Genomic DNA, 25,766 nt, shown 5'->3' with positions numbered 1-25,766 from the left:
TACAAACAAACCATTGAACAAGAGCCCATTCGTGATCTCATTCTGAAAACCCAAACCTATGAACATTCTGGGGTTAAAGCATCATAAAAAAAGCATTATTCAAGAATTGAACCTCTAACAAAGAAAAGCTTTAGCATATCATGGGTGAGGTGTTAAATGAGTAAGCCAAGGGCCAGTTCAGCAATTGCTGGGTTCAAAGCCAGTCCTTTGAAGTTTAAGATTTAAAGAGTACAAAACTAAAAAAAAAAAAAGGAAGCAAGCAAGAAAATAACTTGCAACCCAAATAAATATAGTGATTTCATGCGTTGGACACCATCAAGGCTCCAGTGTGCAGGCTCAACAACCAGACCATTGAATATCAACATTTAGTAAATTAAGGCTCAATATATAAAATGATCACAAAGAAAAGACTTAGTAATCAATTTACTAGCTGCTAACTGGGAAAATGCCGGCGATCACTGGATGTTCTTCTATATGAAGAAGGTTCATATGGAGGCACCATGACTGGTAAATGCATCTCCATAATCATTACCAGGAGACTCGTTGGCTTATAACACCCGAGTATCAATGTACCAACATGGTACCAATGACCACCAATTATAGTTTTTATAGAACCTCAGGCCTTTGGTTTATTGTCTTGCTGTGGTTTATGAAACCCCGGGATTAATCCCAATGATTGCTATCAATTATTCCCCTTTTGTTTCGTAGAATCGGCCATGGATCACACCAGGAAGCAGACAGAAGGATGTCTTTGAGATCTTCATTGAGTTGATGATGACAGGAAACATCTCGCAGACAATTATTGAATATTAACCTTGCTGATTATTATTTCCATGTTAGAAGATGTTGTGTGATATGGACATGTCAGGGTGTAGATCCAATCTTTACCATTAAACATGTTTCAGGTAGGTGATTTATAGATACTTACATGTCATCTTTTACCAAGCACAGGCGCCATCTGCTGGACATGCATTGCACTCATCCTAAACCAAACTTTTTTAATAACAACCAACTTTAACAAACTTTAATCTTTACAATATGACTGGAAAAAGACCAATCCAATAAAGGAATTCATTTTCAGAATGTAAAAGCTTTAGGCCTCCACAAGGTGGTATACAGGTATTGGGCCTACGATAAGAGAGGTGCAGCTGCTGTGTCTAAGATTTGTTCTCATGTCTGTTTCTCTCCTTTTTATTGTGCAGATAGAACATTTATCCTCTGAGCTACTACCACCTATGAAACTTGCAACTTCTGAAGTTATTGGTGGATGCAAGCAAAGGTAAAAATTAAAGCATAAATACCCGGTGATAAATACTTTGCTGTTTCCGTCCCAGGGTTCCTCCTCAACCCATCATCAAATGGGGCCAAAGGACACAAAGGAGACCCCATGATATGGCAACATGAAGCGCAAAGCAAAATGACAGAAAATCATGTGAATAAAAATCATTCTGTTGAATTTTGGCTCCTTACCAGTTCAGGACAATATGGTCATAATTTGTTAAAGCTCTCCAAGAGTATTATGGGAGAACCTAGGTGATCCAGAAAACCTTTAATGGATTTGGTCCTGGAATAAAACACTTGTCAAATATTAGAAATGCAATCAAAATTTGCTAGATCACCCAGGATCTCCCATGGTAGTCTATCTTCTCCGGACTTGGAGTCCTAAATAAATCAGGGCCAATGTGTCAGCCCTCCCAACCCAATGATATGTCTATGAGAAAAGACCAGGAAATGGCTTTGTCCTTCTGATCATTCCCGGGCCTTGTAAGGTATTTTAGGAGCAGGAACACCACTGGCAGCCGTGACACATTGAAACACATGGACCTAGAGATTCCCACCAGGGAATGTTTGAGTGAATATCAGATTCCTTGTTTTATAAATAGAGCCCATAGAATCATATGTGATTACTGCTGTGTGAAATGCAAAGTGGTCACACCATGCCATGAAATGTGACTAAAAAAAGGTGGTACACCTGGTGTGCAAAATGAGGGTCAATGCATTGACAGTGTTTATTTAAACCCAATCTCATAGAAGCTTTATTATATGAAGGTAGAAATATCATTTTTATAATATTGACCTTATATTAACATGAAAGTAAAATGAAGTGACATAAAAGTCCTTGTTCAGGCTGACAACAGCCAGGTACTGGATCCTAATTGTGTTCCTGTGTTGTCACCCTATCACACGGGCTTCTGATGGAGACTATAAGTAGGCATTTCAGCACACAATACAGGCATGAGGTCCGCTGTTGTCACCATCAGGAAACCTTTATTAGTTTTTGTCAGTGAGATGTATGATTGACTCTGCCGTGTCTTCTGCCATTGCTGGTTCACATTAGTAAATGCTATTGGCCTGGCTGTGGCTTCAGCTGAGACATTTGCAATATCATCCAGGGATCCACCTGGAACAACCCGCAGACCCCCAGCCTTATCCTCCAACATTTGAGATTTGCCCCACAACCACCAATCAGGTCCCAGATCTGCAGAATCCAAACCCAACAAAATAACATTGACACAGATTTATTTCCAAATAGTTTATTCCATAAAACATTCTGAAATAAAAAGGACAAAGTAATATGTACACAGCCCACCACTGTCTGCACGCAGGGCCTATTCACAAATTCACTGCTATTCTGACATTTTACATGAAATATAGACAACCTGATCTGTGTGCGGTGACCCCAGGGCTGTCCTAGGCCCACTGATTCCTTCTTTGGGGTCACACTGCTATTCTGAGATTTTACATGAAATATGGACGACCTGATCTGTGTGCGGTGACCCCAGGGCTGTCCTAGGCCCACTGATTCCTTCTTTGGGGTCACACTGCTATTCTGAGATTTTACATGAAATATGGACGGCCTGATCTGTGTAAGGTGACCCCAGGGCTGTCCTAGGCCCACTGATTCCTTCTCTGGGGTGACACTGCTATTCTGACATTTCACATGAAATATGGACGACCTGATCTGTGTGCGGTGACCCCAGGGCTATCCTAGGCCCACTGATTCCTTCTCTGGGGTCACACTGCTATTCCGACATTTTACATGAAATATAGACGACCTGATCTGTGTAAGGTGACCCCAGGGCTGTCCTAGGCCCACTGATTCTTTCCTTGGGGTCACACTGCTATTCTGACATTTTACATGAAATATGGACGGCCTGATCTGTGTAAGGTGACCCCAGGGCTATCCTAGGCCCATTAATTCCTTCCTTGGGGTCACACTGCTATTCTGACATTTCACATGAAATATGGACGACCTGATCTGTGTGCGGTGACCCCAGGGCTATCCTAGGCCCATTAATTCCTTCCTTGGGGTCACACTGCTATTCTGACATTTCACATGAAATATGGACGACCTGATCTGTGTAAGGTGACCCCAGGGCTATCCTAGGCCCATTGATTCCTTCCTTGGGGTCACACTGCTATTCTGACATTTTACATGAAATATAGACGACCTGATCTGTGTGCGGTGACCCCAGGGCTGTCCTAGGCCCACTGATTCCTTCTCTGGGGTCACACTGCTATTCTGACATTTTACATGAAATATGGACGACCTGATCTGTGTAAGGTGACCCCAGGGCTGTCCTAGGCCCACTGATTCCTTCCTTGGGGTCACACTGCTATTCTGACATTTTACATGAAATATGGACGGCCTGGGCTGTGTAAGGTGACCCCGGGGATATCCTAGGCCCACTGATTCCTTCTCTGGGGTCACACTGCTATTCTGACACTTTACATGAAATATGGACAGCCTGGTCTGTGTGTGGGGTGACCCCGGGGACATCCTAGGCCCACTGATTCCTTCCCTGGGGTCACACTGCTATTCTGACACTTTACATGAAATATGGATGGCCTGGTCTGTGTGTGGGGTGACCCCGGGGACATCCTAGGCCCACTGATTCTTTCCTTGGGGTCACACTGCTATTCTGACATTTTACATGAAATATGGACGGCCTGGTCTGTGTGTGGGGTGACCCCAGGGCTATCCTAGCCCCACTGATTCCTTCCCTGGGGTCACACTGCTATTCTGGAATTTCACATGATATATGGACGGCCTGGGCTGTGTAAGGTGACCCCAGGGCTGTCCTAGGCCCATTGATTCTTTCCTCTGGGTCACACTGCTATTGTGACTGGAGTAATATGGAAACATGCAATGTCCGGTCTATATGTAGGGTGACCCTCTCCTGAAGTACAGACAATAACGGGAGATCAGTCTGAGTTGGATCATATAGGGAAATGGCAGATAGGTGCAATGGTCTGCAGTGTCTAAACATCATGTATGTTTCATTTAACATAGTGAGTGATCATGTTAAATGAAATGATGGGACTTGTAGTCCCCCAAACACTGGAGGGTCACAAGCAACCCCTCCATCTCTCCCTTCACATGATCAGTCCCATTCCTAGAATAAGAGACCCCCCAAACCATTAGCACACCCTAATACATGCTGTGCAGTAGACCCAAGGACTTTCCCAGGGATGCCTGTGTTATGTGGATGTGGCTGAATGGAATCCGCAGATTAAAATGCAAAGTTATTCCTAATAACATTAAAGAGTTTTTTTTGTTTGAATGGTGTGTGGGGTAGAACAATGGTCAGTGGTTTTATGTATTAAGGTCACTTTTACCATTTTATTGCTCTTTTCTTTTCTGAAGGACTGGGTACTCCCTGAAGGTTCAACCGCTAACCAAAGCCTGCCGTGTGTTCCTGGTAACTGTAGAGCGATTAGTGAACATTTGCAGTACAGAGAATCCAAGCAAACAAGTAAGCGAAGGGGAATCCATTTCTTACTGACTGCATGAAATCTTCATTGTGAATGGAGAACAAGTGCATGCAAGCAGGCCACAAACACAACATGCTGCAAGCTGCTACTTGTTTGGAGACCGAATGCAAAGTGTAAATGTGTATTGCCACATTTCTCTACAAATACAAAATATGCAGCAACAGGTGGCAGGTGAGTGAGTACTATGCAGTCATACCCTCTGCGAGTACCCAGCCTATAGGGGTACACAGGCAGGGGGGACAGTTCTGAAGATTTTAAGGCCATGTGAAGATAGATGAATGATTATTATTATCGGACAGAACAAAAGTGAAGGGGGGCTTATATACATTTCTGATAACATAATAGGAATGAATACCCTGTATAAACGAGGAGGGGTTGGCATTGCCATCATTATATGGCATTGCTCTAAGGCAGCAGTGGAGGTTATTCTAAAAGTTTAGACTTAAATGCGGTTGACATAGATGCTCCATACATAGGTGGCCTGCTGTTCGGAGACAGGTTCTCTTTAAGGTTTATGATAAATCGGACAGCTCTGTGGGAAAGAACGGGAAATACGTTTTATTTCCGATACCTTTAGTTTATTGGAAAATAACTGGGTTACTGCACCCCTTGGACCCAGAGAGGTCAGCACATTTATTACCAGGAGGTATACGAGAATCTTTCTATGAGAAGCGTTCTTTAAGAACCTCGCACATACACTGTACAAGAAAACAAAGATGGGAACATTCCGGATCAGGCTGTAACAGAGGAAGGGAGGGAAGAAAACTACAGATGGGGCCGGTGCCCTGTGATGTGTTAACATGAAACATTCCAATAAAACAATAAGAGAAGAATCGCTGAGATCTCCAGACCACCTGATGACCTCTAGGAACTGAAGGAATCCGGCTCCACACCAAACTCTCCACAAAAACCGCCTCTACAGCCTGTAAACATATAATACTGATACTGGCGCAAGTTACCACAATACAAAACATCCCGATATTTACATCGACTCATCCTACAACTACAGCTGCATCAGGAAAAAGATTTAAATATTAGGTGAAGAGTTATGAACATCAGTATAATTTATAGAAGCTTGGTCCCAGATTATACAGAAAATGAACATTATTCCTTGGGGTTAGTGCAGAGGATTCTGGGTAGAGAAAGTCCTTTAATACTCCACAATGTAAATGGCAGGAAGAAAATGGTGAATTTGTAGCAATTTTAATTATAAAAGTAGATTTCCACTTATAAAACAACAATAAAATCTGAAATAAAAGCAAAATGTAAAACTTTAGCGTAGGATCCTTGTGCGTAATATTGGACCGCTGAGGTTGGCGGGGGAAGTCAGCACTCCTCTCCAAGTGTAGAAGTCAGAATACAGACTTGTAATAAATACTTATCTTGAAGTAGGAAATATTTGTGCCACCGCTGAGAAAGTGCCGGAATAAGAGAGGCAAAAATGGAGTCCTACAAAGTGTTTGTTGAGGCTCTGTGCTCCTCCCGGATTCAGGCAGCACTCCGTTCACACCACAGGACCTTGGCACAATAAAGGCACCCAAAGCTTGTCTGCCAGGCAGTGCACACAGACATAGAAGTCATTGCAGCTCTTGTGCTTTATTGATCACCCATCAGAAAGGCCTCTGCTCCTTCATCTACCCACCAGGGGAGCGTCTCTCATCCCGAGCAGTCACAGGTCTCCGTCTACTGGAGGAACGCACAGCCTGAAGATTCTGGGGATATAAAACCCATTGTGAGGAGCTGAAGCAAGTTATAAGTCCAAGGTAAACATTAAAGTGTTCCTTTATATCCCCCATTGCTCATTTCCTAAATATGCCCCTAACCGTTCTCTCTGCATCTCCCCTGACTTCCTAATACATAACCTCTTCCCAAACACAGCTGCAGGACTTCTCCAGGGCTGCCCTCACTCTCTGGAATTCCCTCCTTGTCCCGAAATCCAAACTCCAAATTTTTTCCATGTTGTCTCATAATCATCACAAATCAGCCTCCCTACCTTATGTATACTACCCCACCCCACCACTTAATTATACCACCGATTAGACAGGGTCTCTTCCCCTCTGTGTCTGTTCTTTTTATTAGGAGCAGCCAGAGTTATCTCACATCACAGATTTCATTATAATCATTCAGAAGTAAATGGACAATGGCTATTCTAAGGAAGGAACATTGTCTCGTTTATTTCTCTAACACTTCCTAATCAGAGTACATTCAAAGGTTCCTCTAAATCTCAGGTTTGGATACAAAATATCAATTTGATCAACCAGAAGAAAATGTTTGTGAATGGTGAGATGATGGCTATGGACTCACCTGGGCGGACACTGCAGAGGGTGATCCCTGACTTTTAAGTTCTTTGCTGTGATTTCCACACGTGGACCCTACAGAAAACAAAACACAGTGGGTGGATTACTTGTACAAAGGCAGAAATCTGAGGAAAACTCACAGGGCTGATTTATTAAAGGTCCGCAACACTGGATAAGATATACTTTCACCTGGGTGAACATAGGAGATCCAGCAAACCTGGTATGGGTTTCTTAACCTCCCTAGCGGTATTCCCGAGTGTGACTCGGGGTGGAAAAAATTGCAAAAAAAGCGGTAATCCCGAGTCACACTCGGGGTACCTTTGAGGGTCCCTCTTACCTTATCCCCGCGCTCCAGCGGCGATCTCACGATCCCGCTGTGATGGCGGGGAGCTTCTCCGTTGGGGGGCGTGGCCGGGCGGGAAATTTAAAAGCAGATTACGGAGTAATCTGCTTTTAAATACCGCCCGGGTCCCCACCACCCCGATGCACGCATCTGCAGTTAGATGCGATGCACCATGCAGGATTTCTGCTTGGTGCATCGCATCTAACTGCAGATGCGATCACCAATAGTAAATCCAGAGGGTGATGCCAGCGGAGATTTCCCGCTGGCAGCACCCCCTGAATCTACTGCTGTCCTGCTCGCATCTCCCTCCGGGAGTAGGGGATGATGTCCCCGCTGCTCACTCTCCTGCTCGCATCACCCGGAGATCAGCTTTCGGGAGATGCGAGCAGGGGAATGAGTAGGGCGGGGACATCCCCACCGCATCACCCGGCAAGATGTGTGACATCTTCCGGGTGATGCGGTGGAGTGATGGATTCTGGGGGCGGGAAATTTAAAAGCAGATTACTATTTAATCTGCTTTTAAATTTTTTTTTTTAAAGTAAAAACACATCAAAACACACAATAAAAGTATAAATACATATTGTAGTGCACCAAGCATTATTGCCCAGTGCCCTGATTTACATTTTGCACGCTATTAGCCCTGACCTTGATCTAACCTTTTAATGACTTTTTAATCACTTCCTGAATTGAAGTAAATTTTTTTTTCTAAAATCTGCATATAATTTATATTATTATTAATCAATAATATTGCACCCTTGTTTGGAAAATTTCAGAAGGAAATTTTTGATAACATTTTTTTTTTTGGATAAATTACATTGTTTTGGGCTAATATTTCATTATTTTTTATAATAATGATTTATAATTATGTATTATTTTATAAATTATGATTCTAATATAATAAATAAATATAATAATTATACCCGGGAGTTAATCCTAAGAATTACAGGCCCACAATATAAACAAAAATTTCTACGCAAAAAAAATAGGATCACTTTTTGCATCAAAAAATGACAGAATTAGAACGCTAGGGGGGTTAAAAGCATTCACTCTCACTCTGCAAATGTTATAAATCCATGACCGGATTCATTTCAGGTTTGCTCAATCACCCAGGTTCCTCCATGGCAGTCTTCATCTTTAATAAATTAGGCCCAATGTAGAAATGCTGGAAGTGATAAAAACAATCACTGTGATGTGATGAATGATGTGAAGCTAATTAAGACAGATTACATACCAGGGACCTGTTTGTTATTGTTAGCTGCAGTTGAAATGCGCCAAGGAAAATCCTTGGGAGTTGTAGTCTATCATTTACAGTGCTTGAAGCATGAAAATGAAATGAATTGGATAAAAGTGTGTAGAGGACCCGGCTACTCCTTATACCTGCAGCATGGAATTATTAGCCTTTTATCCTCCTCTGTGACACCACAGAATTCATGCGATGAGCACAGCTATCTCAGCCCAGCAAATTACAACTTTGTGGCACTCACTTGTTTCCTCATGATGTCCATTGCCTGCATGATGCACTTGGGGAGGAGTCCATGGCTGCGGGCCAAGATGGCGGCTTGCTCCAGCGATATGCTAAAAGTGCTCCTGAGGAGAACACAAACAATTTTATATTTAGCTGGAAACATTCAATCGCGTCTGTGCTACAACAAAACTATTCTTGCATTAAAATCCCCTTCTTCCTAATATTGGGCTCTCACCAGGTTATCCTATGAGCCCTATCCATCTTTACACACCCCCATGGTCACAAGAGAACCTCAGACTGGTCACTCTAATGATTCATTCATTCTAAGTCTTGTGATTGAGCAGCATGTGATATAAAATAAACCTCCCAATGTCCGGCATGTGACTACACAAATCCTCTGTCTTTCTATGAATGGACATGGAGCTGCAGTGCCCCATCATTAATAGGTCATTCCTACCTGGAGGCAGAACTTATCTTGCACGGTTTTGGATTTGCCAATTAAATGAGGAGCTATTCGGCCTCCTGACACTGTCTAGTTACAATGGAATTTCCACACATAATAAAAGAATTATCCGCCAGTCAATTTTTGGAGCAAGAAGGAATCCCTTCATACTGCAAGGATAAGTAGGAGAATCCTAAATAAGACACCCAACCACATTGCAGTGCAGTCTTGCAGCCTGTAGAGGTCACTCTGCCACCTAAAAACAGCCCCCCCCCCCACTGGTAACCCAGAAGGGCAGGACGAGTACAAACATAGGGACCCAACAGTGACAACACCGGGGTATTACCAGGTCACTCACCTTTGCATCCCAGTACCACACATGACGATCTGGCAGGCACCCAGACGGTAACAGAGCTCAGAAGAGATGGATAACAAGCCAGTGCCCAGCATGTTATTCTTACAGTACTCAGATTGGGACTGTTTGGGGGTGATGAAGGATTTCATGAGCCTGCACAGCTCATCCAAGGCATTCATCGGACGGATCAGCTGTGAAAGAAAATGACGCACTTTAGTTAGGCATTAGAAGGACATTCTACCAAAATACCTAAGGTAATGATGAAGTTATAGCAAAGTTAGAAAAGAATTCATTTATTGTGTTATACTGTGATCTATGGAATGTCCCCAATGATATCTTACACCTTAGGGTTGGGGGGTGACAGCAGAATCCAGCTTAGAATGTATACAGAATATCTATAGGATGTTTATATTTGGGGATAATTTAAGTAAACAGAACTATTTCAGGGTCATTTCAATAAGAAAATATTTACCTGATCAATCTTTATAGCCGTTGTGTTAGAGTCTGCTGACCTCTCCAGGTAAAAGGCCCTGAGAGAAAAACAAATGGGAAATGTTACATCATTGGTGTCATGAAACTCAAAGACTACTTGTGTAATTATCTGCCCTGTATCACCTCATCACCCCCAACACATGGCAATATATTCTGCACCCTAACCCCAGCAACCCCCTCAACTCATCTCAACCCCTCATTCTATGGGACTTCTCATTCTTATCTCACTTTACCCCAGGAAAATGTTCTATATCATACGCATCCTTCCCAAACACACAGCCTTTTATCACATCCAGTCTTACCAATATATTACCCCAACATTTGTTAGCATTTACCTCCATGTCACCCCCAAATACATATCATTAAATAACCTTACCATTTTCCAGCACTTACATCTATACCATCCCCACCTTACTCATGCACACAGCCCTCGCCTAATCTCCCCAAAAAAAACAGATCTCTTCCCCAGCACATAATGCAGTTTTTTAATACCCCACCCTTCCCTGGTACATTGCTCCATATCATTCATGTCCTCCGCTCATACAAGGTAGGGGTAGTTTTGTGCTGGAGGACTGTAGGGGTGATATCCAGCTATCTGTGGGGGTTAATTGATATAGAATAAGGTACTATAAACACCCTCCTCAGTACCTTATTCAATATCATTTAACCTCCAGAGATAGCTGGATATCTCCCCTACAGTCCTCCAGCACAAAGCCGCCCCTACCTTTTTACAATATGCATGCTATCCTAGTACATACCTCCATATTACATCTACCTTACCCCAGCACATAACTCCATATCACCCCAACCCTGTGCTAAAACACATCCGGGGCAGGGTCCTCTCCTCCAGTGTCACTGTCTGTATTTGTCATTTGCACTCAATAATACCCCCCCCCCCAATGTTCCCCAGTACAAACCCCCCACACTCTATTACCCCCCTTTCATATAACACTCATACTTTCCTATCTCTCCTCCCTTCCCCAGCACATAATCCCCATAAGATCCCCACTCTCGGTATCCCAGTACCTGAGCTTTCGGTAATAGCTTTGCACTTTCTCCATGGACACATGATTGATCTGTTGCTGAATTTCCTCCAGTGACATGTTCAGTCCCGGGTGAGATTGACCCTCCAGACTCTCAATAGCTGAAAACATGACATAAGTACTTTAATGTCATCACACAAACTTATAAAAGTGAATCGAATCTTCCCCTTTTAATGCTTGCCCTGGTAAAGTGGTGATGTGAACCCATAAATTACTTGCTGGCATTGTAACAAAGTTCCCAAAACTGTGCAGAGATCCTCTCAGTATACTCCTCTATAGTACAGGGCAGATGGTGATTTGTATGCCATAGCAGTGTCTGGCCAGCATTACTATTGGCTACAAGCAGAAACGTCTTTATTGGGTATTTTATTGGATTTGAGTTAGTTTTATAAATTGGTTTCCCACACTCCCCCTCTATCTTAATGGCTTCATCTAAAATCCAGTTTGCTCTGTAATTGTACACAGTGCTGCTCCTTTGTACTTCCTAAAGCTGCCCTTCTGAATTGTATAATCCAGTTCTAGATTCTGGGGATGGTCAGAGCGGAGTGGTGTATTTCAGACCGGGCCGTAGCAGTGCTTTGTATGAGGATGTGTTCATGTGTTTTATACCTTTAGTGAATAAGACAGTCTGGAGCTTCAGGCAGCCTCCATGCTCAAACTTGGTGGGCAGTTTGGAGAAATGAAAACTGTCCAAGTAGAAGATAACTTTCAGTGCTTGCCTTGTGCCTTCAATATGGTGAAACACTGCCGTATCTAGCAGAAAAAATACAGAAAATATATGAGATATCACCTTTTATATCATACAAGAATTGTACAATTTGATATTTTACGCTTGGAGCGGGGCAGGGGTCAATCTCCTGTTTGGTATTCCACAATGAGGAGAACCAACCTCTTCCCTCCACTACTCAGCTGGAAGAAAATGTCTTACTTGCTACAAGTGTCTCATCCATCTGCTTAAAGTAGAAGACAACTTTATCCAGGTCCTGAAGTGTGGCACTGATGTCCTCCAGCATGATCCGCTCTTCTTTCTGTACAGAGGAAGATGTGAGATAGTCAGACATATGGGAATGATATACAGAGGACAGAATCACCTTCTTTATGATGGAATAGACAAGTCAGTCCAATGTAAAGAAGGCTTCAGTATTAATGGCAAGCAACGGACTTTAATAGTTGTCCTGCAACAGCCACTGCCTCTCAAAAAGGCACAAGTGTGTTCTGGCAGAACAGAATTTGCTTTAGGTTTGCAATCAGACATTTGTTTTTGCTTGGACTCTGAAATATCATATCAGGATAGACAGAGATGTATAAGGACACAGATAAGAAGAACAAGGATGGAAGGAAAGCTCTGCACACGGATACTTACTATGTTGGGGGACAACAATGACTGATAGGTGAGCAGAACCCCCGTGACAGCAATCTGCTCCAGCCACTTCCTGCTGGCGTCGCGGCTGCTCTCTTCGTACTCGCCATTATTGTTGTATCGGTAGTTGAGGGCGGCCATGAGCTGCTCAGTAAATGTACTAATGGCAGCCACCAGAGTCTGGCAGAATATGGCATCTCGGCGGACCTGCAGCTCTGTATCTAGATGAAGAAAGGAGAGAATTACTGCTGGGTGAAATAATTTTCTGGACAGTTAACTCTTTGCTGTACAATGGATTTATTTGGGATGCTGGGATAGATACTATCTATAGGTACATGGAGCACAAACGCTGCACAGAGGCACCTTGACCAATGGCTTACACTTCATAAATAATTGCTACAGATCCCAGCAAGCGGAGAATACAAGTTTTCTACAGACCCATGCTGCTATCACCCCCTAGATGGATGGTGAAATGTGGCAATCATTAGCTGAGCTTTGTGTAATATTCTCTGCATTTTATTCCATACTGAATAATAGTTACCTGTACATTTCAGCAGAGCCAACAGTAGCTGATTCTTCCCATCTAGAAAATAGAGAAGAATACAATTCAGTGATAGTTTTCAACAACAGACACAAACATTCCAATCAAAGTTTAATCTGTGTATGTCTACTAATGGAATTCATGTCTGAGCTATGTTCTTCTTCCTGCTGGAGACCCCTCTAGTGATGGTGACCCCACAATTCTATCTATATAGGACCCCTCTAGTGATGGTGACCCCACAATTCTATCTATATAGAGGAATCAGGACCTCCTTCCGGTGACCCCTCTAGTGATGGTGACCCCACAATTTCTGTCTGTTATTGAAAAATGTTTCGGGACTGTGCTGTGAGGGTAATTGAGAATAATGTGGTACAAACCTTCTACATATTTCTGAATACTCTCCACCAGGGTCTTGATGGAGTTGGGGAGATTCCAGGGATCTTCTCTGATACTGATTTGGATCATACTGCGACACCTCACCGTCCACTCCTCCTTCTTCTGGAATTCTGCGGAGAACAAAAAAGAAAAAAAAATTAAATGAATGATGAAGGCAGGATGCTGCTAGCCAGGCTGAGATAAAGGGGGATGTAGGGGCCTTTGGTTGGTTCATGCAAATAGATCAGCGGTCTGGATTGTTTATTGTAAAGTCAAAATGGTAACCCACGTCTGCAGAATTGGACCCCCAGTCTCCATTGCTATCCAAAAATCCATTAACCTCCCTGGCGGTCCAATTTTGGGCGTATATCTATGCAAAAAGCGGTACAATTTTTTGCATGGAAATGAATTTTACATTGTAGACATAACTCACCGAAATATGTCCAATATTTATTCTATTTATTAATAAACTTTAAAAAAAAAAAACACAAAAATCTGTAAAAAAAATAGTGAAACATATAACATAACTGTACAGAAGCATGTATAATATATATATATATATATATATAATTATGTACCGTATATATATTATATGAGGGTTTCTTTGTATTGGACTCAATACAGCTATTTTGTATTGAATCCAATACAAAATTATTTGAATTTCCTGACGATCCGCCAGCACCGACGTCATCAGGAAACCCCGGAGATCGTGTTTGCAGTTTGCGTCCCAAGTACCTGCGGGGACCAGCAGGACGCTGGAGGACAGCGATGGAGCAAGGTGGGTTTTTATGTTATTAGGTACCCTGAGTGTGACTCAGGAATATCGATTTTTGCATTGAAAGTCACACTCAGGAATACCCCTAGGGGGGATAAAGAGATTCTCCCTTCCTATCTTGCTGATAATGTTTTTTCACACAGAAAGTGAGGAGAACTCTCCAACAGTAACACAGACAGAAATAAGAATCGCTGTTTGAGCGTTCATTTCAAAGCTACAGAAAAATGTTTGGCTTGACATTTTATTTCTGACAAAAGCAGCAGCCATTTGTCAGGAAAATGCTGTAATGATTGCAGTCTGACTGGCTACCAGGAAATTCTCTAATTGCTGGTGAGACAATATAACGGCAAGAAGATACTCATCAACCAATCACCTTGCAAGCTGTGCTCCATTGGAAAGTGCTTTGTTTCCTCAAAGGCTTTCGTCATGACTTTTCCCTTCAGGAGAGTGATGATGGCGTCCACCTGCAGATGGATAAAGGAAACACGTTTCATTGTTACATTTCTGCATCTTCTGGGTACATTTCCTCTTTCTATCACTACATTTATTTGAAGAAATTTTGTAAGATAATGACAAAAGCTGGAAAAAATTCTGTCTGATTTCTAAAGACAATGAGAACTCTGCAGACAGGGAATATGAATGACATATATATGTCTGGTTACCCCAGGTGATAGCCAAGCAGCACATGTCATCCTTACCTGGTTAAACAGGTGTTCTAGGCAGCCGTGCAGCTTATCTTGCTTGTCAGATGGAATCCGCATGTCACAAGGCAACTCGTCCCCTATCACATGGAAACGAGAATCGTCAGAATGATGTACAGTGATGACACAACTCTTCTACATGCTGCACAGACATATGTGACTAGGACATGGAGCTCTTCTACACCGGAGTAACTTTAACTGCTCCTTTATACTCAGGTATGGGATGATAAGAATTACCTGAGCCCATTTCATCGCTCCCCAGGTACGAGCTGTTACTGCGCACACTGGTGTATGACAGGACAGAATCACGATTACTGTTACACTCACTGTGGGAAGATCAGACATTATATAAATATAAATCTCAATCACAGCGTCAAATCAAGTCCAAATATTAGCATATAATAATAAAATTGAGAACAATCTATTTCTAGCACTGACCTGTAGGAGTCTCTATAGCTGACTGTATCATGTCCTGAGTCCTCCTGGTCCTCCTCCAATACCTTAAAACAAACTTTCTTGGTTCCACCTGGTTCTGTCCTGTCCCCATCTCCATCCTCACCAACCAGGGAGGAGGGGGGAGTCTCACTTGTGGACATGGGTTCAGATTGGGCGTCCCGCTCCAGGGGCTCTGTGATGGTGGACAGGAGCCTGCAGGGTGAAAGGGGAGATAATTATCAAACTGTATTTATAAAGCGCCAACATATTACGCAGCGCTGTACATGAAATGCAAATGACAAGCAGATACAAACAATGACGCAGGAAGAATAGAGACATTCAGGTTTAGCAATAAGGCATCTGACATAGAAGACCCCATCCTATATTATACGAGTGTCTATGGTAACATGAACGATTGCACAAGTTGTGTTCTTAGTCATCTGTGATGTTAGCTGGAAGCACAAACATGTCATAAACAGGACGATTAGACCTGTGACTGCAGGTTAGTTGCTATAGGTAACCACATTTAATGGGATTGACAAGCATCTTACTTGTTGATCTGGGTGACATATTGCTTCATCTCCTTCAGAGCTACATCCAGCTTGTTGAAGAGCTGCAGGTAAGAGTCCTGAATCTCCAATTCATCATGTTTCATCAGAAAGCTCAGACCGTGATCCTCTGGATTCACGCCACCATTCATCTGAGAGAAGCTGCTATCATTCATACTGCCATTCATCCCATCCTCCTCCTCTGTGCTCACACACCTCCAGGCCGGAGCCGCCATGCTGGCTATAGAGTGCTGTGCGTATAGCATGGGGTTTAAAGTGCCAACTAGGAAAAAAAAGAGAAAGACCGAGTTTAGGAAGGAAATAAACCCAACATCACAAAACTGCCAGCCTATCAACTGCCAACCTGTGCATACCCAGGGCCACCCTGATATATGTACAATCTATGGAGCTCTGGGCCCTCATCTTACCTTGATCCGGATCCAGACCAAAGAAGGAGTTTTTGCGGCCAAAGCGGATGCTGAAGGATCGCCCCACGGAAGTGGTGGTTTTGGGGTAAGACACTTCCATGAGATTGATGTGATAGTTGGTGGGACAGAAGTCCATACTGTGCAACGGGTGAATGTCACTGGTCGCTTGCTTAAATGACGGACTCACTTTCATCTTCAATTCATCTGCAAACTAAAAAGGCAGCACAACATGTCAGATATACAGCTCCTGAGTCTCGTGATCATTTCTGCTACTCACAAAGAAGCTGGAGAATATTTTATCGTTGTTTGGTCTTTAGGACGTTTACATTTGTTCTATATGACTCAAAGCAATATGGAGGGAGGAACGGTAAAGCACAGGAAGCACTGCCTGCATATGAGCAAACATGGCGGTCTCCAATTGTCACAATAAGAGCTTAATGAAGGAAGATAAGTGATGGGAATAGTTTATAGATATGACAGAAGGAAGAAATGAAAGGATCTTACAAAGATGAACACAGTATTCTATACATAAAGAGATCTGACAGACACAGAATGACACGGCCGCACGTTACCTCCTCGTAGCTGGAGATCCGCCGGCTGATGTTCTCCAGCTTTGTGTCACAGATGTGCCGGAATTCGTACTGCGGCATGGTGATCACCGACTTACTCATAGCCAGGAGCTTCATACAATTCTTCACAAACTGATTGTCATCCGCAATAAATGCCTGAAGGATCTGACAAATAACGACACTTGTTATTATCCGCAGAGATTTTAAAGACAGGAATCAGAATCAAACATTCTACATTCCATACGGATATATGAAAGAATCTGTAAAGAGAATCGAGAATGCGGAACTTTCTTTTTACATTTGTGTCGCTGGTACGGAGAACTAAACAAGAAGCTGCATGGAGTATGAAGGCGCCACAAATACTTAAACTAGCCTTGTGCTGTGAGTTCAGTATTACAAATTGATCCCGGCAAAAAAAGAGAGAGAACTGCTACATGCCAATTCACTCTTCATTCTAATTCTTCATAACTTATTTATACAAGGGGACAGGGAAGCCCCAATTCATGTGCCATGGTACATTACCAAAAGTTTATTGTCATCACTCAGCACAGTCATAAATAAAAGATTATCACTGTACAGTCATGAATGGTAGATAATAACTGCACAGACATAAATAGCATACAACCATCACACAACCATGACTGGTAGACAATCAGCACTGCCATAAATGATATCAGACAATCACAGAGAGACAAGAATAGACAATGACAGCACAATCACAGCACAGTGATAAGGACAATCATTGCTCAGTCATCACTGGATATAATAAAGGAATACAGAATGTTCACCTAGCAGAGTAATCATTACCTTGGAAGGACTTTTATCTTAGTTTAGAGAGTAGAAGTGAATGATTCCTTCTTTGCAGGGTGATAATTCTCTTTGGTAAGTGAACATTCTAACGTCCTTTAGTAAATCCCACCAAATCACTGTGCAGGGATCATTGGTGAGTTTGGTAAAGGTATTGAACAAATACCAATAATTGGGAATGAATGTTTTCATTGTCTTCCATCCTATCATGGTATCCATTCATAAAAAAATGACAATGCAGGGGGGAGGAGCGATGGAGAGGTAAGTAGAAGGTGGTCAGAGAATGGCCCTGTTAGTTTACTATAAATGAAAGACAGGGTCTCTTTAAATATTTTCAAATTTCAATATTAGGGCAAAACCTCCTCCTTAACCATTTGCCTAGGGCAGAGGTCGGCAAACTTTTATGGCCACTAGGCCATTTCAGGGGTAGGCGGGAGCACACTAGGCCGGACTCTGAGTACCGCCCTAATGGCTTCTTCCCCACCTTCAGGGAGCGTTCCCTATTTACCGCTATGGCGGACGTATCAGGCCCGCTGCTGTAAATAGGGGAGGCACAGCAAGGAGGTGGCACCGGAGCTCCAGTAGTTCCTAACGCCCCCTGGCAGATCTGGAGCCGCGGTTGCCGGCTGGCATTGGGCCGGATCAGCCAGGGGACGTTAGGCCGGAACGAACTACCGGCTAGGCCGTATCTGGCCTAAAGGCCGGAGTTTGCCGACCCCCGACCTACGGTGTCCTATGTGTATTACAGACGGCTGGTAGGTGGAAATACATGGTCACATGATGTCTACCAATCCATGTAAACAGCACAAACAACCAATAACTACTCCTAACTGCTCTGACTCACAACGCCGCCCTGCAGGTTCTCCGGCTTCTTTTACCTTGGCAGTGATTCCAAACAACCCTCGAGGCTCCACAATCTTCTCCAGGACGTAACACTTAATCCCAGCCGTGTTTACATACTCGTACACCACACCGTGCTCAAGCTGAATGTTTTCCACCGTCAGATTAATCAGGGGCCCATCCTCACTGACCGGAGAGGTCATATTATAGGTCAAACCTAGGGAAGAAAAACAGGAACACTGAACCTAAAATATAAACCAGAGAGGAGAAACCAAATCCAACAAGAATGTATTCATATCTGCAGAAAAGTCAGTGATGGAATAATCTGCAGAATATACAATATGTATCTGTCAGGGGGGATGGGAGGGTGCAATGTTCTGCAGATCTCTAGAGGGGTCAGTGATGGAATAATCTGCAGAATATACAATATGTATCTGTCAGGGGGGATGGGAGGGTGCAATGTTCTGCAGAATATACAATATGTATCTATCAGGGGGGATGGGAGGGTGCAATGTTCTGGGGGGGGGGGTGCAATGTTCTGCAGATCTGTAGAGTGTAGTTTTAGTTATTGGGGAGGTGGCAGTGCAATACTCTGCAGACATGTAAGGAGTAATATGACGCTGTTGCGTTATCACAGAGCAGACGTCATGCCATGGCATGCTATTTATATACCAGGTGGAAGATGAGTGCAGGGATGGGGATTTCAGGGAATAGGACGGCGGTTGTTAATAATAGATGATTTCCTGTCATACGGCGGAGCGCGGCAGCTCATGTTTATCGGTCAGTGGAAACAGAACGCCATTAACCTGTCAGCTGCCAGAAGCTCATTCTATCTAATGATTGGCCAGTGTGAGCTCTATGTGAGGCTCCTTAATGTGTTAGTGATACAAAGAGTGGGGACATTGTGGCTCCAGGACATCCTCCATGTGTCCGTGGAGTGCCACCTCCAATCTGAGAGTTTTGCTCTACATTTAGTAAATATTCTAATATAAAAGGAGAGCTCCGCACTATAGATTGTCTGTTTTTATGTGTGCTACCTGTCTGCCTGTCATGGAGTCCTCTGGCCATAGTGACAGCGCTGTCCTCACACATCCCGCCATTCAGGCAATCGTCTGCTGTACATCGCTGCTCCCGGTCTTCCTCGGCGTCCTCGTGAGTGCGATAAATCCACTGATAGAGGCCCTGCAATCACAGCACGAACAATGCTCACAAATCTATCACAGGCTGAGTGACTTGTACAGAATGTATTCTAATTCTATCCATGGGTGGCTGGGACTTGTAGTCCACCAAATTCAGCCGTGGTCATCGTGTATCCACTCACCAGAGGGTTTTGGGGGTTCTTGCGGAAGGCTGTGAAGTGCTCGAGGACCTCAATATGGCTGTCATGCATGACATTGTTACCGTTCACTTTCAGGATGCATTGACCAGGGTGGAGACCGACCGCTGCAGCCGGAGAACCTGCAGACAACAAGAAAAAAAATGTCACCCCTGAACTACAAATATATCAATATAACATTGCATTGATAGCTGACAACCAATCACATTGCTTCATATTGGACAGCAGAGAGAGGTGACAACTCTGCCTCCAATGCTTTGATCATTCTGATAATCTGTAGAATCAGCTTTTCCCAGGCAGAGGGTGAATATGGTGAGCAGGTGAATACACATCTGCCCCTGGAATGCCTTGGGATGATTTATTGTCATGTGCTGGATTCCAGTATTAGGGGACCCCCGACCCTCGGTGAGGCCAGCCGTAACAGCAGACAGTAGCAGTTTGTTTTGATAGCACAATGTTTATTTCCTATTATCTGGCACTCCGCATCTTCCACTCACATGACATTTCCTACCGCACATTCCTGAACATAAAGCCATTCCATCCTCTTCTCATAATGCGATTGTATATTCTCATCAGCCAATCAGGAGCCAGCATTGCTGATATGTGGCGGTCTGACATACCATAGAGTCTGTTTAGCCAGGAAAGTGTTTCCACGTGTAAAATCTTCTCTGTGTTTGTTTTCAAAGTTCTAATAAACACCCGGGCAATAAATCTGTGTCTGGAGGGCAATGAAACAGTCTGCTGCGCTCCACAACAACACGCCAGATGTTGGAATGATGGGCCGGGTGATACATACACATATGTGGGTGCCTAATACTTAGTATGTGATGACGGCACATTCATCTCCACCGGGCGCCCCGTTACCAGAATGTATTGTAGATTGCTGCGGAGAGCTCTATAGGGGACTCGTGACTCTGGGATCTCAGATGTCAGTTTTGGGTCCGGCCTGCGAAACATTTACCATCCTAATAAGTATGCATCACCTGCTTTGTTGTATTGTGTTTGTATCTGCCGACCACAGTGGTCAGTGTACAAGTTTGAATATCAACTGGAACCAGATCTCTATAGCAACAAGTCCTAGGAACAAATGAAGCATGAGCAGCCAAAGCTGAATCTAAAATAATCTTTATAATAAGCAGGAAAAAAGAACCGTAATGATGTAATAAAATGGTTTGTTTCTGATCTACTTATCATCAGTACCAGACCAGAGATCCCGACAATGATGGGAGTGCTCACCTCGGCCTATGGCATGGACATACGGTGGTGCAGAGCCGCGGATCTGGAAACACAGAGCCTGGGGAGAGTCTGGAACCTTCACAATCCTTAGGGGAGAACAGGAGATGATTATTATCTGTCATTATTCTTTTATTAGAATATATCATATATCGATATTATTATTCTGCAATGATAAACACAATACTACAACAAATCTACATCATTCCCACAGCCTGTTCCCTCTATACAAGGAACCCGAGGGATCTAGCCCATGATCAATGTTCTCAGTGATTGTACCTTCATATCAGGTGGTTTTATATCGCTTTGTTACATGTACAGATTAATTAGACAGTAATCTCTTCTAGGGGTGACCATTAAATTGTACTAAAGCTAAATTAATTGCAGTTCTCCTAATGTCCTTCCCTTCTAAACCTGGAACCTTCTTGGAGAATAAGATAGTCACATAGATAATAAATTGTGAGAATTCATTGCATTGGCTCTTACTCTTTGGATTTGTTGGCCACCAGTATTCTGATTGGTCTCCTGGAGCAGAACGACTGATTTAGAAGGACCTCCACCTCGGAGAAGGGCCGCAGGAATACCAGATCTTCATTTATGGAGTAAATCTTCCGCCCGACTTGCAGGCCAGCCATCTAGAGAGAGAAAAAGAGGAAAAACAACACTTGACACTCTGTCCTTATTAAAATAATATGTAAGATGGAATAACTTTCCATCTTAGGAAGTAATTGGTATAGTAACTTTACTGAATATTACTGAAAGTGTGGGAACCAGAAGAGCAAACCTCCCATATGAGTCTGCAGCAAAGCAAAGTCGTCCATTAGAAGAACAATGAATTATTTATTAATAAAGTCGCGTATATCTCTAATCTCACCAGCAACTTACAGACCTCCATGAATGCCAGAAATTATCCAATGGTTTATTATGACAACACATTCCTGTTTAATATTTCATCGCTCAATAGAAGAGGGTGATAGTAATCTATTATTGATCAGTTCTAAGTAAGACAATATTCAATTATAAGGAGCGAAAGGGGGGGGGGGGGATATAGAGAAGGAGAGAGAAAAGGAAAGGAAGAATAAGAGAGAGACGAGGGAGATGAGAGAAAGAAAGAGAGCAATAGGAGAAGAGAAAGAGAGAGAGAGAGAGAGAGAAACGAGATAGGAGAGAGAGGGAGAGAAAGAGAGAGAGAGAGAGAGAGAGGAAAGAGAGAGAGAAACAAGAGATAAGAGAGAGGGAGAGAAAAGAGAGGAGAAAAATGATATAGGAGAGAGAGAGGGAGAGAGAGAGAGAGAGAAAGAAAGAAAGAGAGCAATAGGAGAAGAGAAAGAGAGAGAGAGAGAGAGAGAGAGAGAAACGAGATAGGAGAGAGAGAGAGGGAGAGAAAGAGAGGAGAGAAAAGAGAGAGAGAGAGAGAGAGAGAGAGAGGAGAGAGAGAGAGAAACAAGAGATAAGAGAGAGGGAGAGAAAAGAGAGGAGAAAAATGATATAGGAGAGAGAGAGAGAGAAAGGGTAGAGTGGAGAGAGAAGAAAGAAAGGAAAAGAGAGAGAGAGAGGAGACAAGAGAGGAGAGAGAGAGGAGGGCAAAAAGAAGAGAAGGGTGGAGAGAGAAAGGGAGAGGAAAGAGAGAGAAGAGAGAAAAGAGAAGAGAAGAGAAGAGAGAAAGGAGAAGAGAAAGATAAAGGAGAAGAGGGAGAGAGAGAGAAGAAAGAGAGGGAATAGGGAAATGAGAGAGAGAAAAGAAGAGAGAAGAAGTAAAGGCATGAGTGAGATGGGAGAAAGAAAGGGATCAGAGAGAAGAGAGAGAGCGGAAGAGAAGAGAAGAGAGAGTGAAAGAGTGAGGGAATAGGGAAATGAGAGAGTAATAGAGGGAGAGAGATAAAAGGAAAGAGATGGGAGAGAGAGAAAGAGAGGGGTAGTAGAATTAGGGGGGGGGGGGGGAGCACAGAAAGAGAAAGAAAGGAAATGATGGGAAAGAGAAGAGAAATGGTGAGTGAGATGGTAAAGAAAAAAAAGCAGGAATGGTAGAGAATGAATACAATAAGAAATGAGGAGAAGGACAGAGAGAAAGAGAAGAAGAGATTGAGAGAAAAGGAGAGGGAATAAAGAGATAGAGAGGGAAGAAAGAGAGAAGCAGCGAGGAAACGGGGGAAAGAGAAGAACATGAAGGCAGGTGGGAAAGAAAGAGAGGACAAGGTAGAGAAGGAGACAGAGAATAATTATGGAGGGGACACAGGCAGGTAAAATGGCGGTGTGTCACAGTATATTAGACACAATTATGTGTTTGTCCTCATTTTCCCTCCACCTCACATGAAATTCTCGGTATTGCTGGATTTATTTAATAACAGATCCACCTTTAGATGGGTGCTATGACTTTAGGTAGAACTTACCTCAGCGTGTGATCCCTTCCGGACAGACTTCACTACAATTATTTTGTTCTTCTCTTCGATGTCAAAGCCATAATCCTCTTCTTGCGGTGGAATCTGAGGATAGAAAAAAAAACTTTTTATCTACTACTATATTCCTAGTCTGTATTCTAGGCAGTGCAGGTATTACTCTTCCTGAATGGCATATCCAATATGAGTCTTATATAACAGTTGGAATGTATGGTATGTGTTTGAAGTGTCATGTTTTATTATATTTTGCTGCAATGACATTGAAGGCCTCTTGGGGGAGCTCTATCCCTGACATAAGGCTGACTATACAGATTGAAGGCAGCAGCAATGCCCTGAGGTTCTCTCCTGCGGTCCCGGAACCCATCACAGAATTCTTTATACAGTCAGGATGAGACATTTATCATAAATATAAAGTAGACAGCATGGAAGGAAAGGTTCTATTTCTGTGCAGCCATGCAGGGTGGTGAGGAATGTGTGCGAGCTGAGCTATTTATATCCACAAATAAAAGACTACAAAATTCCTGTAATGTGTAAAACATCTGGCTGACCCTAATTACAGCATTTCACCATCTTTCTGTAAACAAGACACAAACACGCAGATTCCATTCAGCCAGCCAGTCCATGGGGAAACATGAAGCTCTTCTAATACAAGGTGTGTATAGGGTTATCACAGGGGCCATAGATATCTACAGACTCCCAGGATGTCATTATATCTGGTTCTGACACTGGGGGTCCATTCTGTACCCCAGGGAAAGCTGCAAAGATGTAAATGCCGGAGCTGTATGGCTGCCCCCGTCTCTGTGTGCAATGCTGATGGCACATTGGGCCCTTGGTGCCCTGGACATCCTTCTCGAATACATTTTAATCACTAAAGAGTTTAATTTCAGATCTGCTTAATCTTTGTGGGAGCTTTGTATGAACTCTTCATTTATTAAAGTTTTATTTCATGATTGGGCGTGCTGCCTCCATCTATACAGAGTGCTGGGACTTGGAGAACCGCAGACACCGGGGACCTGGATCAGAACTCTGTATAGCTTAATATCAAAGGAACATTTATTGGGTTTAATGAGAACTCCCAGAACCATGAACACAGATAGCATGGTACCTGCAGACTTCATGTGCGTAATTCCTGCATGTTAGCGCTTGTGATATTTTTGTAGCTTGGATAAATAAATAATAAAACGTGAATAATAAAACGTGTTATATCTGGAGTTCTGTGTATTAGGATTCACACGGACATTGTGGTTTCTGTTGAGAAGGAAGAGGCTTGTGCCACCACAACCTGCAGTGTGAGCGGAGGATAACGCAGCCAGAACCGGGTAAAGTTACACAAGATCCTCTGATACAGAAATAAGTCAGCACAATCTTCCCCCAACCATGACCTCTAATTACCCCGCAATGGATAAAGCAATGGGGGACACAAGGCTCAGCTGTGATCCAGACATCACCTAGAAACAAACATGGAGTCAGGGCGGCCAATACTAGAATTGCCTTACCAGGAGGGTCTTGGCCAGGATGTTCTCCACCAGTTTAAAGTCGTTCCGTAGCTGCTTGTTCTTGGAGCTCGTCCCCTCCATCTCCTCATCGGCATGGAACCGGAAAAACTGAGATTCGTCTTTAAATTCACTCTTCTCTGAAACTGAGGAGACAAGATGGCGATGTATGAATATGGAGGAGGACACAAGCTGGGCGCTGACCACAATCACACATTTGGCTGTATGGTCAGGATCCCATTCTATGGGAATGCAGAAAACGTATGAAGAAAGATATCAAGTGAACCCGTCAATAAAAGATCCCCACAGTGCCAATGTCAAACGGACATATTCCACATATTTGTTAACAGGAGCAACAAACTCCTGAAAACTGAGAAGTGTGAATACGGCACAGTTTGTGAATGAGGGGTGAATGAGGTTACAGCAGCGATAATCTTGTTATATTGTACACTTGCTTAGTAAAGGGACACAAGAAAAGCTGAGCCGGCAGAGAACAAGCTACAAGTGTCTACAAGTGTCTCTCCTGGTCACACAATTACAGGCCGCAGCACTCGTCTGGGTGGACTGGCACAGATCTGAGGCTCCCGACCACACAAACACCGCTATAAAAAGATGTAAATGACAAGATGGAGAAAACACCAAAATATCTGCACTGACCGGCCGCCATATCTGCTGGGAATCGCACTTCATATTATAAACGCTGCAAAACGAACAGA

At 43.2% G+C, this 25,766-nt stretch overlaps 1 protein-coding gene across 1 annotated transcript in view; it reads right to left on the bottom strand.

Annotated features, from left to right (window-relative positions):
* Window positions 1-2,518: 2,518 nt before the first annotated feature.
* PREX1 (phosphatidylinositol-3,4,5-trisphosphate dependent Rac exchange factor 1) overlaps window positions 2,519-25,766 on the bottom strand; it is a 99,348-nt gene continuing 76,100 nt past the window's right edge. The window contains exons 16-40 of the mRNA XM_072414110.1: window positions 25,054-25,196; window positions 23,552-23,644; window positions 21,648-21,796; window positions 21,165-21,250; window positions 19,914-20,050; window positions 19,630-19,774; window positions 18,631-18,809; window positions 16,949-17,110; window positions 16,377-16,587; window positions 15,952-16,231; window positions 15,404-15,613; window positions 15,203-15,291; window positions 14,963-15,045; window positions 14,638-14,728; window positions 13,492-13,620; window positions 13,115-13,156; window positions 12,577-12,794; window positions 12,142-12,241; window positions 11,823-11,966; window positions 11,197-11,314; window positions 10,151-10,208; window positions 9,682-9,869; window positions 8,901-9,003; window positions 7,081-7,148; window positions 2,519-6,488 (exon numbers count right to left, since the gene is read on the bottom strand). Of these exons, the coding sequence (XP_072270211.1) occupies window positions 6,446-6,488; window positions 7,081-7,148; window positions 8,901-9,003; window positions 9,682-9,869; window positions 10,151-10,208; window positions 11,197-11,314; window positions 11,823-11,966; window positions 12,142-12,241; window positions 12,577-12,794; window positions 13,115-13,156; window positions 13,492-13,620; window positions 14,638-14,728; window positions 14,963-15,045; window positions 15,203-15,291; window positions 15,404-15,613; window positions 15,952-16,231; window positions 16,377-16,587; window positions 16,949-17,110; window positions 18,631-18,809; window positions 19,630-19,774; window positions 19,914-20,050; window positions 21,165-21,250; window positions 21,648-21,796; window positions 23,552-23,644; window positions 25,054-25,196 (3,269 nt within the window). The 3' untranslated portion in view covers window positions 2,519-6,445. The remainder of the gene's footprint in view (window positions 6,489-7,080; window positions 7,149-8,900; window positions 9,004-9,681; window positions 9,870-10,150; window positions 10,209-11,196; window positions 11,315-11,822; window positions 11,967-12,141; window positions 12,242-12,576; window positions 12,795-13,114; window positions 13,157-13,491; window positions 13,621-14,637; window positions 14,729-14,962; window positions 15,046-15,202; window positions 15,292-15,403; window positions 15,614-15,951; window positions 16,232-16,376; window positions 16,588-16,948; window positions 17,111-18,630; window positions 18,810-19,629; window positions 19,775-19,913; window positions 20,051-21,164; window positions 21,251-21,647; window positions 21,797-23,551; window positions 23,645-25,053; window positions 25,197-25,766) is intronic.

Source organism: Pyxicephalus adspersus, chromosome 6 (genome assembly GCF_032062135.1).
Source record: "Pyxicephalus adspersus chromosome 6, UCB_Pads_2.0, whole genome shotgun sequence".
NCBI classification, from domain to species: Eukaryota; Metazoa; Chordata; class Amphibia; order Anura; family Pyxicephalidae; genus Pyxicephalus; species Pyxicephalus adspersus.
Note: the sequence above shows the minus strand (reverse complement) of the source record. Positions and strands in the feature narration are given on the sequence as shown.